At 43.3% G+C, this 16481-nt stretch overlaps 1 protein-coding gene across 5 annotated transcripts in view; it reads left to right on the forward strand.

Moving 5' to 3' along the window:
- Tnrc6c (trinucleotide repeat containing adaptor 6C) overlaps positions 1-16481 on the forward strand; it is a 78343-nt gene that overhangs the window by 15971 nt on the left and 45891 nt on the right. For 4 of the 5 annotated variants that reach the window (XM_010618485.3, XM_033767524.1, XM_010618486.3 and 1 more), the window contains exon 1: positions 10205-12659. In XM_010618485.3, coding sequence (XP_010616787.1) covers positions 10283-12659 — 2377 coding nt within the window. In that variant the 5' untranslated portion in view covers positions 10205-10282. Of the gene's footprint in view, positions 1-10064; positions 12660-16481 lie in introns of those variants that run through there. The other variant, XM_010618484.3, reaches the window with a different exon arrangement.

The following is a 16481-nucleotide window of genomic DNA, read 5'->3' on the forward strand; positions in this document are numbered from 1 at the left end:
TTCATTGCTCCTCATAGAGCCTTAATGTACTCATTTGCAACATGCAGCTTCACACTTACTGGGCACTGTGTAACTCGAATCTTTTGCTGATTAATTCAGTAAAGTCTCATCTCTCGACTAAATCCAAAGTAGCCTTGAAGAAAGCATCCATACTTTCTATCACTGGCTTAGCAAAAGAGAAAAAAACTGGCCAAAGACCAGACCACTACTTCATTTCTCATTTAAAAGAAGGGGTCTGAGAGCCAGGGGTTGAGCTCAGTGGTTCTGCTTCCTGCCTTGCAAGCGCAAGGACCGGTAGTTCAATCCCCGGTACCAAAAAAAGAAAGACAATAAAAGGAGAGGTCTGATTCTCTTGGCCTTCAGTCTTTTAAGATTCTTCCCTTTTACTTCTGGTTCACTTTCCGAAGAGCTTTTGTAATGTCCTTGATGGGCGTTGCTGGAATGCCATTGTGTCATGATGGTGGGAAGGTGGCCTACAGGGTGATTAGAAAGGCCTGGTTCACCTTGCAGGCCACAGCTCCTGTGGAGTGTGGGCTAAATCACTGTCACTGTCAGTGCTTTCCATACCATCTCTGTGGAGTGAAGATACTCCTTTTAGGATTCTGAAAATGAGACGTTTGTGCTTAGCGCAGGACCTCCTTACATACACTTGTAGTAAATGTTCAGTGAAGTTGTTAATTGGGACTTTGAGACTTTGAAACATACAACCAATATGTGCCCATCTTTGAAAAACACTGTGTAAAGCAGAGTAGGGAAAAAGGTCTTTAAATGACTGTATTCTAAAACAGTGCAATAAAGCTTTCTCCATTCTGTGACTTCTGCATATGGTATTTTGGAATGTCATCTGTCGTTTTTGGAGTTCAATATAAATTTTTCTTTTTCGTGGCACAAATTATTTAATGAATTTTAAATCCAGGTGAAATTCTGTTAGTGTTTTTTGTTTGTTTGTTTGTTTGTTTGTTTTTGTATCGGGGATTGAACTTGGGACCTTGCACTTGAAAAACAGGCAGTGGAACCACTGAGCTAAATCCCCAGCTCTTCTCTTGGTGTATTTCAGAAGAATAACCAGATTTCTTGTTGCAGTTAAACTGAGCTACTGCTTGAAATAAAAACTCTTAACAGTTTCTTTTAAGTAATACATAGACTTTTATTGTATTTAATCTGCAAGCACAGTTCACTTCTAGAGGAGCCAGGGTGACAAAGGCCTAACTAGAAATGTCCTGGGAGCTGGAGAAGCAATTGTGAACCGTACAGGAGGCAAAGAAGGCTACCCTGTGATCTGGGAGTGCCTGTTCCAGGCAGCTCCCTGTCTGGCTGTGGGCAGGGTGCAGCCTGTGGGAGAATTGGTTCATTCTCCATCACTGACAGTAGCCAGACATGGGCAAGCGTCCTCAATAGTGGAAGGGCTTCTGCCGAGTGAATTGGCCAGGGCTCCTCCCAGCACTGATCCAGATTCTCTTTGAATAAACACTATTGCTGGCAGATAAACACTGACTTTCTCACAAAATAATCCAGAGGAAAGTGGAGTTTTAAATCCATGTACTGAATGGGAAGGGAACTTGTTTAGCTGCTTGTCAGGAAATCTGACCTGGTCAGATGACTGTTAGTATATACATACTGTGATTTACACTGTTTCCAGAGAATGCCACATTATTGGGTTATTTTCTCTTCAGACTGTTTTTTCGAGACTGCAGAATAACTCCAACTTGAAACATGTACAGAGCTTTTATCTTTTTCAAAAAATTCCTTTAGTATTCTGGTGGCTCCTTTGAACATTTGTAAACAGAGGCTTTGATGAATATGCTGCAGTGTTTGCTACTTAGATCTGTTTTAGATAGAGGTAGGAGAGTAATTAAGTTGGACATGTGCCAGTTCACATATGGGACTCATTTAGAATACTGCAGCTAGTATTGGTTTGCTGAGTGTTGAGGGGTTGTTTAGGAAAAGAAAGGAGTGTAAAACAAAAAGCCATGTGGTAGAACAACCACTTATTTACATGTAGCCAGTAGGCAATATGCTGTTACTCTTTTGGCTGGCTTTCAAAAAACAAGAAAAGTGGCTGTGATGCTAATTGTCACTGGCTCCTGAAGTGAAAATGTTTGTGACAATTGAGGGAATGTAGAGAGGAAGGAAAATTAGCTTAGTGTCAGCTGCAATTAGGTAATTAAAGCTTTTAAGATCCCATCACAGGATGCCTCCATCCCTGGTAGAATGGCCTGAATTGGCCACCTTTAGGGTGGAAAGGGCATCACCCAGGCTTGCCCAGCTGGGGTGGTGGGTGGCCTGAGCGCCAGGCAGCTCTACAGAAGGCCGGACCCACTGACTTGTTGGAGCCAGAGCCTGGGAGCACCCAGATGCGGCAGAGGACTCTGCGAGTCTGTGAGGTGCATCTCCGAGGCATGGGCACCTCCTGCAGGTATTTCCTCCTGTCAGCCCCTCATAGAGCAGGAGATGAAATGAGCCCACAGCAAGTAGCAGCTGCTTAAGATGCAGCATTCCAGTAGGGGCTCCGCTCCTCCTCCCTTGGCTCCGCTCCTCCTCCCTTGGCTCCTTGCCGCTGCCAGCCTGGATAAAATGGTGTCCTTGGAAAGAACAGCTTGCTGGTCCTGCTGCAGAGCCTGCAGCTGTGGCCTGATGCCTGCCTTGCCCTGCCAGGTCAGCACACCCTCCCCAGTGAGGCAGGTGTGCTTTCCTTTGCTTTATAGTCTTAATCCATTTCTAACCCCAAGGAAGCGGTCATGTTTCACTGCTGTTTTGAAGAAAAATACAAGGCAACAAATTTATTCTTTCGGGCACTTTCATTATTACTTGCTGCAAAGCTTTTACTCTGTTTTGCATTCACAATTCCTTCCACTTACAACCAATGTTTGGGAGTCTGTCTGTCGATGGAATTTTCAGTGCAAAACACTTTCTCCCCAAGATTTTCACCCACAATAAATGGGGGAGGGGAGAGCCATGCGTTCTCAGAGCTGAAAACACTCGTAACATTTACTCTGTCCCTGAAAACCGGTTAACAAGGAACTTGTGTTATCAGTAAACATTAGTGAGCATATATTGTCATCTATTGAAAACACTGAAACTGTTTTTTCTAATGTCTCATTTATTGTGTTGTAATCTCATTTAAGAGGATGTGGTGCTAAAGAATAAATGCATTTGCCGTTTGTCAGTGTTAATACTAGTTAAGCATTCAGCCTACTGCTTCTGAGCAAATGTTGTCCACATGTTCCTATCTGGTTAAGACCTAATTAAAATTTTGCTTAGTATGACTTTTAGAAGGTCTTTATCAAGTACTTTTCCTAAAAAACATTATCTTCATATTGTAACATTTGGAAATTTAAAAATAAAAAAGCCCTTTTTATGTAATCTTTTTAAAATTTAATCACTTCAGACAGTTATATTAGATTTTTGTAGAGGTACCTATTTATAGAATATGTAAACTATTTAAACAGCAGAAGAAAAGAGAAGTTACTATTATATGTGAATCTTTTTTATCCTTTCCTAGGGGAAATAATGTTGATGATAGGATGCGGTAGAAAACACCGGAACCTTATTCTGAAAAACATACATTTCACTACTTAGTACTTCAAACCCTGACCACGTCACTCACCGCACTAAGCTTCTGTTTCCATGCACATAAGTGAGAGTGTGAGGCTCAGCTCAGCCAGTGTGTGCAGTCTTCCTCCCATGGGAAGCGCATGGCATCTGACAGGGTGGAGGCTGTCACTGTCAGGTCTCGGCCAGACTGCATATCATGTGTGGATTTGTTCTTCGACATCTCTTGTACTGTACATGTCAGTCTAGAATTCCCAGATGAGAATATAGTCTCTTTTCCTTTAGCAGTTTTCATTCACTTTAAAGTCCAAGGCCTCAGACAAACGGTATGCCTAAATGGGGAGAGGCCCTAGTGTTCTGACTCAAAGGGCATGCGGTGGTGATGGCAGTGGTTGCGGTATTGGTGATAGAAGTGAAGGTGGTGATGCTGAGGCAGAGGAGACATTCCAGCATGACACAGAACTAACGGTGGTGCGGTGGGTGGGTAAAGCCTAATTTGTCCAAACTGGCTTTAGGTATAGCTCTTTTCTGTGTTGGGGATGTGATTTTTGCTGTTTGTTTGCTTTTTAGATTTAGACCTTTCCAGTGTTATGTGCTTGTTTGTTTGTAACGTGGTCTTGCCACGTTGCCCGGGCTGGCCTCAAACTCCTGGCTCAAGTGGCTCTTTTGCCTCAGCCTCCCAAGTAGAAGAGACCATCACTCTGTTCTGTATGCACAATTCCTTCCACTTAAACAGATGAGGGGTGAGATGTTTGGGAGTCCATCTATTGCCCGATACTAGTTTTTTAATCTTTTTTATGTTTAAACCATTGTTTTTCAAAAATACCAAAGGAAATAAGGCACAGTGTTAAAAAGCATAAGGCACAGTTGATTTCCATTTTAACTTCTTGAAAAGAAAAAAGTATGAGCCAGGTAAAAATGAAATAAGGAAAAACAAGTAGGGTAAAAACTATGTGCCCCCTGCCTGTTTCTACCATGTGTAGGAAGTTCTTTGAGAACAAAGAGTAGGTCTTGCCCATCTCTGGAACCTTGGTAATCCCTGTGGTTAGGAACTATTGTATATGCTTATTTCCCACTTATGTATGTCTCAAAGAACACTGAGATAGAGACACACTGTCCATGTCACATGAGGGCAGGCTCAGTATGGAACCCCAGACTCTAAAAATAGAAATTTGTAAGGAAATTTCTTGGAGTACCAAGAAGGCATATAAGGTGGGAAGACTAAGGAGAAAGACAGGTCAAAAATTAGAACTCAACTGCGACAAGGAGTAATTTTTACCACTCACCCTTAACTTCCTTGTTTTTAGATATTTCATGCTCATTTTTATCCCAGCAATAAAAATATTCCCACAAAAATACATATAATTTAGCTGAATGTGGTGGTCCATGGCTGTAATCCTAGCGCTTGGGAGTCTGAGGCAGGAGAATAGCCTCTGAGTTTCAGACCAGCCTGGGCTACATAGTGAACTCAAGGCCCACCTAAACTACATAGTGATATCATCTTTAAAAGCAAAAAAAAAAAAAAGCCCTTGAAAGAGGCCCATATAATCTTTGCAACCCTTTGCAGGTTGAGGACAGAAATCCTCATTAAAATGAGCATTACAACTTTCATGCATGGTACCTCCCCTTCTCTCCCTCCACATCAGGACACAGCCTAGGTAACTGGTTTGGTAGTACTCCTTGAGGTCTGTTTTAGATGTTTCATCTTCCTCTTCTTCTATTCTCTTCCTCCTTTGCTCCTTTCTTTCCAACCCTTGGTCTTTTTTTTATACCTTCCTGCTGTTACGGGCAGTTCAAGTGTTTAGTTTGCCTTTGTGCTTCTGGTGGGCACCATTTGCAGGACACCTTGCTTTTGAGAGACATGGGTACTGGGTGCTGTTCAATGGAGGAATGAAAACACCAGGATTTCTCACATCAGATCTTATTACCTGTAGCTCCTACTTAACTAGCTGTGGAAAGGGTTCAATGGTGATAGAAGAGTGTCAATGACAGCATTTTAAAAGTTATACATTAGGGGTCCAGGGATTTAACTCATTGGTGCCGCTGCCTGCCTTGTGAGCACAAGGTCCCAAGTTCAATCTCTGGTACAAAAAAAAAAAGACCAACTTTGTATGTATAGAAGGCATTTGGAATAATCAAATTCATGGAGATAAATTTGAATCATATTTACTAGAGACTGGGGGACTGGAGGGACAGTGACTGTTTAATGGATACAGATTTCAGTTTGGGATAATGGAAAAACTCGAGGTAGATGGTGATAGCTATATACAATGTGAGTATACTTAGCCTTGAATTTGTTTTGTTTTGGTATGGGGGATTGAATTTGGGACCTTGAGCTTTGTAGGCACCACTGATCTAAATCCCTGACCCGATAACCCTTGAATTTTACACTTGAAAAAGGTTAAGCTGGGCTGGGTGTGGTAGCACACACCTGAAATCTCAGCACTTGGAAAGCTGAGGCAGAGAATCACCCTGAGTTTGAAGCCAGCCTGGGCTACATAGTGAGTTCAAGGCCAGCCTGAACTATGTAGTGAGAGCCTATCTCAAAAAAAACAAAAGGTTAAACTAAAATGTGAAATCTATACTACAGATATTTGAATACATTAAACATCTTTGTTCTTACTGTAGTTGAGACTGACCACATCAGATATACTGCTTGGTTTTGTATATTTGTGATTCTTACATTAATATGTGCATAAGCTCTAGAAATCTTAAATTTTAATGCTCAGAACCTTAGGAATTAAATAGCTCAGCATTGTCTTAGAGTTGGGAATTGACTTCAGATTGTTCAGCTAGTTGATAACTTTAGCTAGAACTTGGATTTTTGGCGTGTACAGTTATGCTTTTGTTCACCTAGGAAAGAGACATTGACTGCCTGATACACGGCCTGTGTTATGGACTAAGACCGCAGAGTTACCATCTGTGCCCTCAAGGAGCTCACCTGAGAAATTAGACTCATATTCAGTGATCAGATTGATATTTACTCGCATGGAATCTGCTTTGTCAACATTACCACATTTTTCTAATAGGATTTTTGTTCTAATTACATTCCTTCAAGGAACATTGGCTCAGATACCTTTGAGACTCCGTTTATGTCAACTTGTTATGTGATTTTTGTAATTTAATTCTTTGCCTTTTTTGGAATATTTTGAAAATAGAATGCATATAGAAGCTATTGTAACTTTATCCACAATCAAAATTTAGCCTAATTATTTTCCATGTTTGCTTCAGAGTTATTACTTCCTCAGCGCCATTCTGGTGCTGCCTCAACAGTTCCAGGATTAAATGTGTGCTTCCCCACCAGAATATGACATGCACCTCATTGTTCTGAACTGGTTTCCAGATTGTTAATAAGGTTGTTCATTGTTTCAGCTGTTAATGGCTATTTAGATTTTTCTTCTCTGTAGCTGTTTCTATTTTTCCCTCATTTTTTGGTTGGGGTTTCCACCTTTCTCTTATTGACCTATAAGAGTTCTTCACTGTGACAGTCACCCTTTATATGGTACTCCCTGCCTATGACTTTTTGTTTTCCAGTGAATGATGTCTTTTAACATATGGATGTTTTTTATATTAATATAGTCAATTTAATCAAATTTTAATGGCTTATGCATTTTTTGTAAATGTAGAAGATATGTCAAAGGTCACAGAGGTAATTCTTACATTTCCATAATTAAACTCTAAAATGTTTTGCTTTTCATAATTAGGTCTTTATTTCACCTAGTGTACGTTTGTATATGATATGAGATAAAGGAACCACTTTTATTTTTTGCATGTGACCAGTGAGTTGTTCAGCAGCTCTCCTTAGCTAGTCCTCCCTCTGTCTTCAGGATGGTGCTGTCATCTTCCAGCCTGCGATAGGACTGTTACCCCTCCACTTGGGGGTTTTAGCAAATGTGGCAACTTGACACAGAGCCTCAAAACAGACTGTTAACAGAGGGATGGTCCTTTTACAACACAACTGTTGAGGGATGGAAATGATAACCCGGTGGGCCTGGGTTGTTGACCTCCTGCTGTCTGAGTGTAGGTCGCAGTAAGTGTGACCTAGTCAAGAAGCAAGTGGCCTGTCTCATGGCAAAGTCTGTCCTCGAGAGAAGGAGACAGATGGCAGTTGAACTGTGCTAGAATTTGCTGACAACAGCTTTAATCTCTTAGCTTGGTCTTATTTTCTTGTATTAAATGATGACTGGCTCCTTTCCCTGTCAGTTCATTATTGCATAAGCTGGTTTTTAAAATCCGAAAAGGGAAATGGTCATAAAAATTGCTGATTGTTTCATAGTAGATTAGACACTTCAAATTTCCTATTGAACATACGTTCATCTACATTTTGTAGTTTTCACCTGGAATTACCTATCTACTTTAGAATCACCTGTAGCATAGTTAAAATTTATTACATTAAATCGAGCCACAGAAATCTTTTTTATAAGGTTGGTATTGGCTGTAGTATGTTCTGTGTAGTGATTGTGATAATTTACATACTTCCTTTTTTTTTCCTTTAGCTCTCCATCAAACATTAAAGAACTTCTTTGATAAGCCCATGTTTTAGCTGTCCACAAATAAGATTCTTCCTGTTAAATTGAAAGAGAACATGATTTAAAAGATTTTAAAAGAAATGGAAATATCTTTTGCAGTTTATCTGTTACCATAACTATTAAAAGAAGCTCAACCAATGATTTGTAAATTGAGCAATTCTGTTGTATATTTAGGTTAAATAACTTTTAACTTCTACTTTATTTTTGAATGATACATACTTTGAATAGTCTACTGGAAAGTTTATTAAATTGTAGGTTTCACTGATGTTGGAAATACTCAGATCATTAAAAAATTATAGGAGATAATCAACAATTACAAAATGGTGTATACTTTAAAAGGCTCATAAGAGTGAAATTACATAAACCCTATAGGAAGATACCATATAAAGTTACTCTGGGAATCTCAAGACTATAAGGAAATAGTAAACAAGTACAGAAGAGTTCCCTAGACTTCCAAGAAAATACCAGCTATAGGGCTAAGAATTTTAAATTAATATCCAAGGAACAAGGATAAACTAATGGTGATAAAATCAATTAAAGTAATAAATTTAATTTAACATTTGTAACACTTAGTGTCTTTGGTAACAGAAGGTTACATCCTCTGATGTCTTCTCTTGCCTCCCTTGTGCCCCCTATACTGGTTGTTATATGACTCCATAGTGCATTTACAGTGATCTTCCACTGAAAGCGCTGTATGTGGCCCCTATAGAATACTGCTGTTCTAATTAGAAGCCTGGAAGAGAATGCCAAACTGTACTCAAAAGTCCACATGAACTTAATGTCTTCATTGTTGTATAGTATCTTCATATTTATAGGAGTTGCATAGTCATAAATTCTAGAGCTGCCATTTGTTAGTTTTCTGTCACTGTGACCAAATACCAGATGAAGACCACTTGAAAGAGGAAAGATTTATTTTGGCTCGTACTTTCAGAACAAGGCTACTGGTTCCATTGCTTTTAGGACTGTGGCAAGGCAGAAATGTTATGGTATATGGCAGAGGTAAGCTGCTTACTGTGTGGAAGCAGAGAGGAGGAAAGTGAGCCAGAGAGGAAGGGGATGGGGACCAGATATTATTGTCCCCCCAAGGTCACACACCCATGATCCATTCCCTTTGGCGAGGCCATGTGTCCTGTTTCCATTCTCCCAAATAATACCATCAAATTATGGCCTCAATAATAGGTTAATCCACTAATGAAGTTAAGAGTCCTCATGATCCCAAAAACCCATCCTCTGAACACAAGCTTTCAGGAGGGACATATTTATATCTAATCCATAACATTCCACTTTTGAGGCTGGAGATTTAGCTCAGTGGTTCTGCCACCTGCCTTGCAAGCGCAAGGACCTGAGTTCGATCCCCGGTACCAAAAAAAAAAATCCACTTTTGAGTTTAGCAACCTTTTTCTCTACAGACCCCTGGAGATGCTCATGTGATCAAAGGGTTGGTAGTGTGGTTTGGTGGTGAGAATTAATATTATTTCAGAGACATCTCTTTAAAATGGGAGCTATCAAGCCAGCCATGGCACATGCCTATAATCCCAGCACTCAGGAGGCTGAGACAGGAGGATCTGTAGGAGTTCAAGGCCAGCCTAGGCTGCAAGGTGAGTTCAAGACCAGCCTGAACTACATAGCGAGACCCTGTCTCAAAAAATAAAATAAGCCAGGCGTGGTGGTGCATGCCTGTAATCCTAGCACTCAGGAGGCTGAGGCAGGAGGATCGCTGTGAGTTCGAGATCAGCCTGGGCTACATAGTGAGTTCCAGGTCAGTCTCAACTACATAGTGAGACCCTGTCTCAAAAAAAATAAAACAAAACAAAAAAGGGGGGGAACTATTAAAAAGATACAACTTTTTTCATTATTTTTTAGCATTTGTCATTCAGAATTGAAAACTTGAAAATAAAGAGATTTCCTGAGGACTAGTTAACAATTAATTCATTAACAAGGGAGAGGAAAGTCTAATTTTGAATTTTGTTTCACATTTTTCAGATCTCGGTCACAGTGGATTAGCAGATCATTATGAAAATCCCCACTGGGGACAGCAGCCCCCTTACAGGAGCGAAGCCAACTGCAACTGGGATGAAGTGATAATAGACAGGACTGACCAGGAGGCGTGGCCTTCCATCACAGGAATAGAGACTGAATCTGCCTCAGAATGTCCTCCAGACACTGACTCTGCCTCTGCCTGTGGCTCTGAGAACAGTAGCATGGCTACAGGGAGTGCCCAGGGCAGCTTCACAGGACATACCAAGAAGACGAATGGCAATAATGGCACCAATGGCGCACTCGTCCAAAGCCCTTCCAGTCAGAGCGCCCTTGGGACTGGCGGAGTGAATGGGAATGGAAGCGCAGCCAGAGTGTGGGGCGTAGCTGCAGGCTCGGGCTCTGGTCGGGCTCACTGCTCTGTCGGTGGTGGGGACGGGAAAATGGACAACATGATTGGGGATGGAAGAAGTCAGAATTGCTGGGGTGCTTCCAACTCCAATGCCGGCATTAATCTTAACCTTAATCCTAATGCCAACCCAGCTGCCTGGCCTGTACTTGGACACGAAGGAGCTATGGCAACAGGCAACCCTTCCAGTATTTGCAGTCCAGTCAGTGCCATTGGACAGAATATGGGCAGCCAGAATGGGAACCCAGCAGGCACTCTGGGTGCCTGGGGAAATTTGCTGCCGCAGGAGAGCACAGAACCACAAACGTCCACTTCTCAGAATGTGTCTTTCAGCGTACAACCTCAGAACCTTAACACTGATGGACCAAATAACACTAACCCCATGAACTCTTCACCAAACCCTGTCAATGCAATGCAGACAAATGGACTGCCAAACTGGGGCATGGCTGTTGGTATGGGGGCCATCGTCCCGCCCCACCTGCAAGGCCTTCCTGGTGCTAACGGATCATCAGTTTCTCAAGGAAGTGGGGGCGGTGGTGAAGGAATAAGCAGTTCTGTGTGGGGACTGTCCCCCAATAACCCTGCCACAGGAAATAGTTCTGGGTTCAGTCAGGGGAATGGAGACACTGTGAACTCAGCATTAAGTGCTAAACAAAATGGATCCAGCAGTGCTGTGCAAAAGGAAGGGAATGGAGGGAACGCCTGGGACTCCGGGCCTCCCTCAGGTCCTGGGATACTCAATTGGGGCAGGGGCAGTAGCAACAATGGCGTTGGTAATATCCATTCGGGAGCGTGGGGCCACCCCAGCAGAAGTTCCTCTAACGGTGTGACTGGGGAGTGGGGAAAGCCCCCAAACCAGCATTCCAGTAGTGACATCAATGGGAAAGGATCAGCAGGGTGGGATAGCCCCAGTGTTGCCAACCAGACTCCTGCCTCGCAGCCTGGCAGTGAACACATGAACTCTTGGGCCAAAGCTGCATCTTCTGGAACTACAAGTGAAGGAAGTAGTGATGGGTCCGGCAGTCACAATGAAGGAGGCACTGGGAGGGAGGGCGCAGGAGAGGGCCGGAGGCGAGATAAAGGGGTTGTAGACCAAGGGCACATCCAGCTGCCAAGGAATGATCTGGACCCCCGAGTTCTGTCTAATACTGGTTGGGGACAGACTCCTGTAAAGCAGAACACTGCCTGGGAGTTTGAAGAATCCCCTAGGTCTGAAAGGAAAAATGACAATGGGACAGAGGCCTGGGGGTGTGCAGCTACTCAGCCTTCAAACTCAGGGGGGAAGAATGATGGGTCCACCATGAACAGTACAAATACCTCTTCAGTATCAGGGTGGGTCAGCTCACCACCTGCCACCGTGCCAGCAAACACAGGTTGGGGAGACAGCAACAACAAAGCACCAAGTGGCCCTGGGGTTTGGGGGGACTCGATAAGCTCTACTGCTGTTAATAATGCTGCTGCTGCCAAGAGTGGCCATTCTTGGAGTGGGACCATAAATCAGGAGGACAAATCACCCACCTGGGGTGAGCCTCAGAAACCCAAATCCCAAAACTGGGGAGAGGGACAAAGATCGAACCCAGCCTGGAGTACAGGAGGGGGGGACTGGGCAGATTCATCATCTGTCTTGGGACACCTAGGAGATGGGAAAAAAAATGGATCTGGATGGGATGCTGACAGCACTAGATCGGCGTCTGGTTGGAATGATGCCACACGACCCGGGACCAGTGGCTGGGGCAATGGCACAAATGCAAAAGTGAATCCAGGTACAAACTGGGGGGAGTCTCTGAAACCTGGTCCCCAACAGAACTGGGCCAACAAACCCCAAGACAACAATGTGAGTAACTGGGGAGGAGCTGCTTCTGTTAAACAGACAGGGACAGGGTGGATCGGGGGGCCGGTGCCAGTCAAGCAGAAGGACAGCAGTGAGGCCACTGGCTGGGAAGAACCCTCTCCACCGTCCATCCGGCGCAAAATGGAAATCGATGATGGTACCTCAGCTTGGGGAGACCCAAGCACCTACAACAATAAAACTGTAAACATGTGGGACAGAAACAACCCAGTCATGCAGAGCAGTACCACGACCAACACCACCACCACCACCCCCACCACAAGCAACACCACGCACCGTGGTGAGACGCCTCCTCCACACCAGGCTGGTGCTCAGCTGAATCGGTCGCCTTTGCTTGGGCCAGGTATGGAAGGTGCCTTATGCTACTTTGTGAATGAAAAGGTACTTTATGCTCATTACATGTGCATCATGGTTTTACACCCACTAACATAGGTGCCTTTTGGCCTCACAGTGTCCCCATCTATCATCTGAGAATAAATGAAGCATGATCCTCTAGTAGTTTCCTATCCAAGGTGGGAGGAATTCTGGAAGGTTTTTTTCTTTTTTGTTTATATTACCAGAGGATAATTTATTTTGAAGTTGTCCTTATGTTGTGCTGTATTCTCTTTTGGTCTGGGTTCCTCATCAGTCTAACTGCGGGGCAGTTTAGATCTTTTTATGGACATAGTTTTGAATTGTTTTTTTCTTTTAGCCTCATTTTCATTGTTTTTCAGTTTTATTTCATATCTTTACAAACGTCACTTTAGATACTGCCTACCATTGTGAGGTGTGCTTGGACCATAAGTTTTTTAGCCTTTGCTCAATTATTGAACCTTTAGGTAGTTGACCTTAGTCTTCACCAGTTTGGTTATTCATTTTTAAGTACAATCATATGTTTTTATATTGTCCAAATAATCTGTCTGCTCCCTTGCCGCATACCCAGCCCCTTAAATTGTAGTGCCAACACCATGAACATCAGATGTGAAGAACAGAATAATATGTATCTCTTTTAGGTAATATTGGGGCCCATTGTGTTTGTTTATGTTAATTCACTTCATCAGATAAACTAAAGGTTCTCAACCCTAACTTCTCCAGCTTACCTTGCTGGAGGGGAGGAGAGAGGATGTTAACTACAGAGAGTGTAACTTAATTGGTTTGGAGTGAAGCCCATTCCCTGGTAGTTTTAGAGCTCTACAGAACTGATGTGCCAGTCACACTGAAACAAAAATATTTTTTTATAAAATGAGAAGGGTGTTATACAAGTCAGGTTTTTATTTCAGTTGAAAGAAAAATCCTAAAATCTAAGAATTAAGTTCCCACTTGGTACAAGTGGAAAAAAAATGATGAAATGATTCGGACCAGAAACTGCCTACGGAGAGCTTGAACTGTAAGAGAAATGAGGAAGACAGCGCATGTGTGGTATACGGGATAAAATTCAGTTGTCCTGTATAACTGAAGAACTAACAACAGCCCGTTTTCTCTGCTCCATGGTAACAAAGCAACCTGTATGCAGGCATGGAGACCACCTAAACTGTGGGTGACCCTTTACTCACCAAATCACAGCCCTCAGTAGTTCTGGAGAGGGCACTAGCAAGAGAATATGCTCCAACTCCTGGCATGGCTGCTTTCCAAAATACTTTCTTTATACTTAGGAGAGAAGCCTCTGCCAAGATGCTGCCTCCTAGTGTGCTCCATTTCCCTGACACTTGAATTTTTCACACTGCCTAAATCAACCTAATATAATTATGCTAATAACTTTGTCCTTCAGTCTCCCAGAGTGCTGGGATTCTAGATAGGAAAAGCCATACCGGGCTTTTCTTTTTTTTTTTAAGGCTGTGATTAGCTATCCCTCTCTGGTGACTGCTTTTCTAGAACATTTTGTTTGTTCCTAATGCAGAACCTGTCTCTAACCAGCTGGTAGAATCAGGGCTTCCAGCCTCTAGAAAGCTCTTTGAACCTTGATTCTGTGGTCAGCATGTTAGTTATTCCTTCCAGTTTTATTCTGCCCTTAAATACAAGAGTAAGGTTTTTTTAAAAAAGTAGGTTGAGGCCTTCTTCACGGCCACTCCATCTTCCTATAAATGACACCTCCTGTGCATCCAGAACCCATCTTGCCAGTGAGCCTGCCCAGGGTCCCTTTTTTTGACTCATAGCCTGTCATTCCAGAAGGCTCATGGCAGGCATAGTGAGTGCTGAGTGCCAGTTGAGTGTCTCATACAGACATGTTGGTTTAAAGAGCTGTCCTGACCGGGGATTTGGCTCAGTGGTTCTGCCACCTGCCTCATAAGCGCAAGGGCCTGAGTTCGATTCCCAGCACCTATAAATAAGTAAATAAATAGCTGTCCTAACTGGTTGTACATCAGTGAACTGACCTGAGTGGAAAGTCTGTGGTATCATGGCTCCCTCTGCAGCACCACTGACTCCTTTCAGGCTATCTAGACTATGTCTAGAGCTCTGGGAAAGGAGGCACAATTTTAGGCAGACCCTTACCATTTAGACTTACTTTCCCTAGAAGCAATCATTCTGGCTATAATGTGAGAAATGAGTCATCAGGAAGCCACACTGCAGAAAATGAAGAATGGATAGGCAAGTGGAAGTCTTGGGTGGATAGTGGCACCCTAGAGACAGAGGTGGGCTTGGAATGAATGACTGTGAGGTGGAGCTTACGGGTAGGGAGTAAGGGACGGGTTGAATAGTGTGGTCTGCTGGCGTATCTTTGAGTGGGTCTCAACACTTTTGGGCCTGTATTTGACCCGGAAGACTAGATCTCAGTACAGAGCGAGCTGAAGGTGCATCTTTTGGAGAGTTGCTATTAGCAGAGAGCCAAGGTCAAAGGTGAAATATAATTAGGATGCTATAGTTTTGAGCACATTTAAAAGCCAGTAGACAATTTTTTAAAAAGCCAGTAGAAAGGAATAGGTAGAGAAAATGGATACAAAGGGAGGCGATCCCTTCATCCAGTAGGAAAGGAGGCTCACTGTCCATTACATGGAGAGGGTAGGCAGGTACATGGGCAGGCCGTTTAAGGGGGTCCAGAGGGTACAGGGCCCAAATACCAACCCAGAGTGGTGAGGGCCATGGATAGGAGCAGAGGGTTGTTGGGCAGTCGGAGCCCAGCGAATCCACCACTAGGTGTATCCATTCATTCAAGCATGTGTGTACTGGGGAGTACTGTGTGCTGCGGGAGACAACAAGGAGTGAGTTAATGTGCGCAGACTGATAATGGGCCAGGCGTGGTGGTGCACACCTGTAATCTCAGCACTCTGAGGCAGGGAAATTGAAAGTTGGAACCCAGCCTGGGTAACTTAGGAATTGAGCGAGACCCTGTCTCAAAATAAAAGGGTTGGGGATGTAGCTCAGTGTGACAGCCCTAGGTTTTAATCCTCGGTACCATCACCTCTCATAAAAGTGCTGATAATGCTGAGAGAAGAGCAGGTCCCACAGGTAGGTATTGCTGAAGGCAGCCCAGGTACTGGATGACTGCTCAGTAAGCATTCGGCACCTGGGGTGAAAGAGCTATCTCTTCTGCATTGATTCATTGTACCACTGCCCTAGTGCACCTCCCCAGTCCACCACCACCTGCCTGGCCTCCTCAGTTCCTTGACAGTTTACTTTGCCTCCCGAAGACTGCCTGGTACATTAGAAATCTTGTTCAGATCTACCTATACTTCATTGTAGTCACAGACTGCTCCTAGTCTCACCAGTGTGCCTTTGTGGCCCACATTTTTTTTTTCTGTGAATAAGTTTGTTTATTGAAAATGTTTCATATAAAAATCCCAGATTTCTGGCTCTTGGAAGCCAAGGTCTGACAAGGTGAACTCTTAGTGGCAACAATCAACTGGACCAGATGCCCTTAAAGAGGGCCTGTGTGCTCCAAGTGCCACTCCCCACCGGTCCTGGGGGTCCCAGCACTGGGGCTTTTGAACAGTTACCATGGGGCATCGGGCTTGTTGCTGTATCATCCTTACATTTGGCCCATTTACAGTAATTGCTGGTTCCTTGGGGTGTTTGAATTTGTGGTTCTTTTTTTTAAACTAATGTATGACTGTCATTTCTGAACACCAAAAGACACTTTTTAAAAAATGAGGGAAAGGGGGCCAGGGATTTAGCTCAGTGGTTCTGCCACCTGCTTCACAAGCTCAAGGACCCGAGTTCGATCCCCGGTACCAAAAAAAAAAAAAAAAAG

Source organism: Fukomys damarensis, unplaced genomic scaffold, assembly GCF_012274545.1.
Source record: "Fukomys damarensis isolate Sample0158 unplaced genomic scaffold, DMR_v1.0_HiC HiC_scaffold_23, whole genome shotgun sequence".
In the NCBI taxonomy this organism is placed as follows: domain Eukaryota; kingdom Metazoa; phylum Chordata; class Mammalia; order Rodentia; family Bathyergidae; genus Fukomys; species Fukomys damarensis.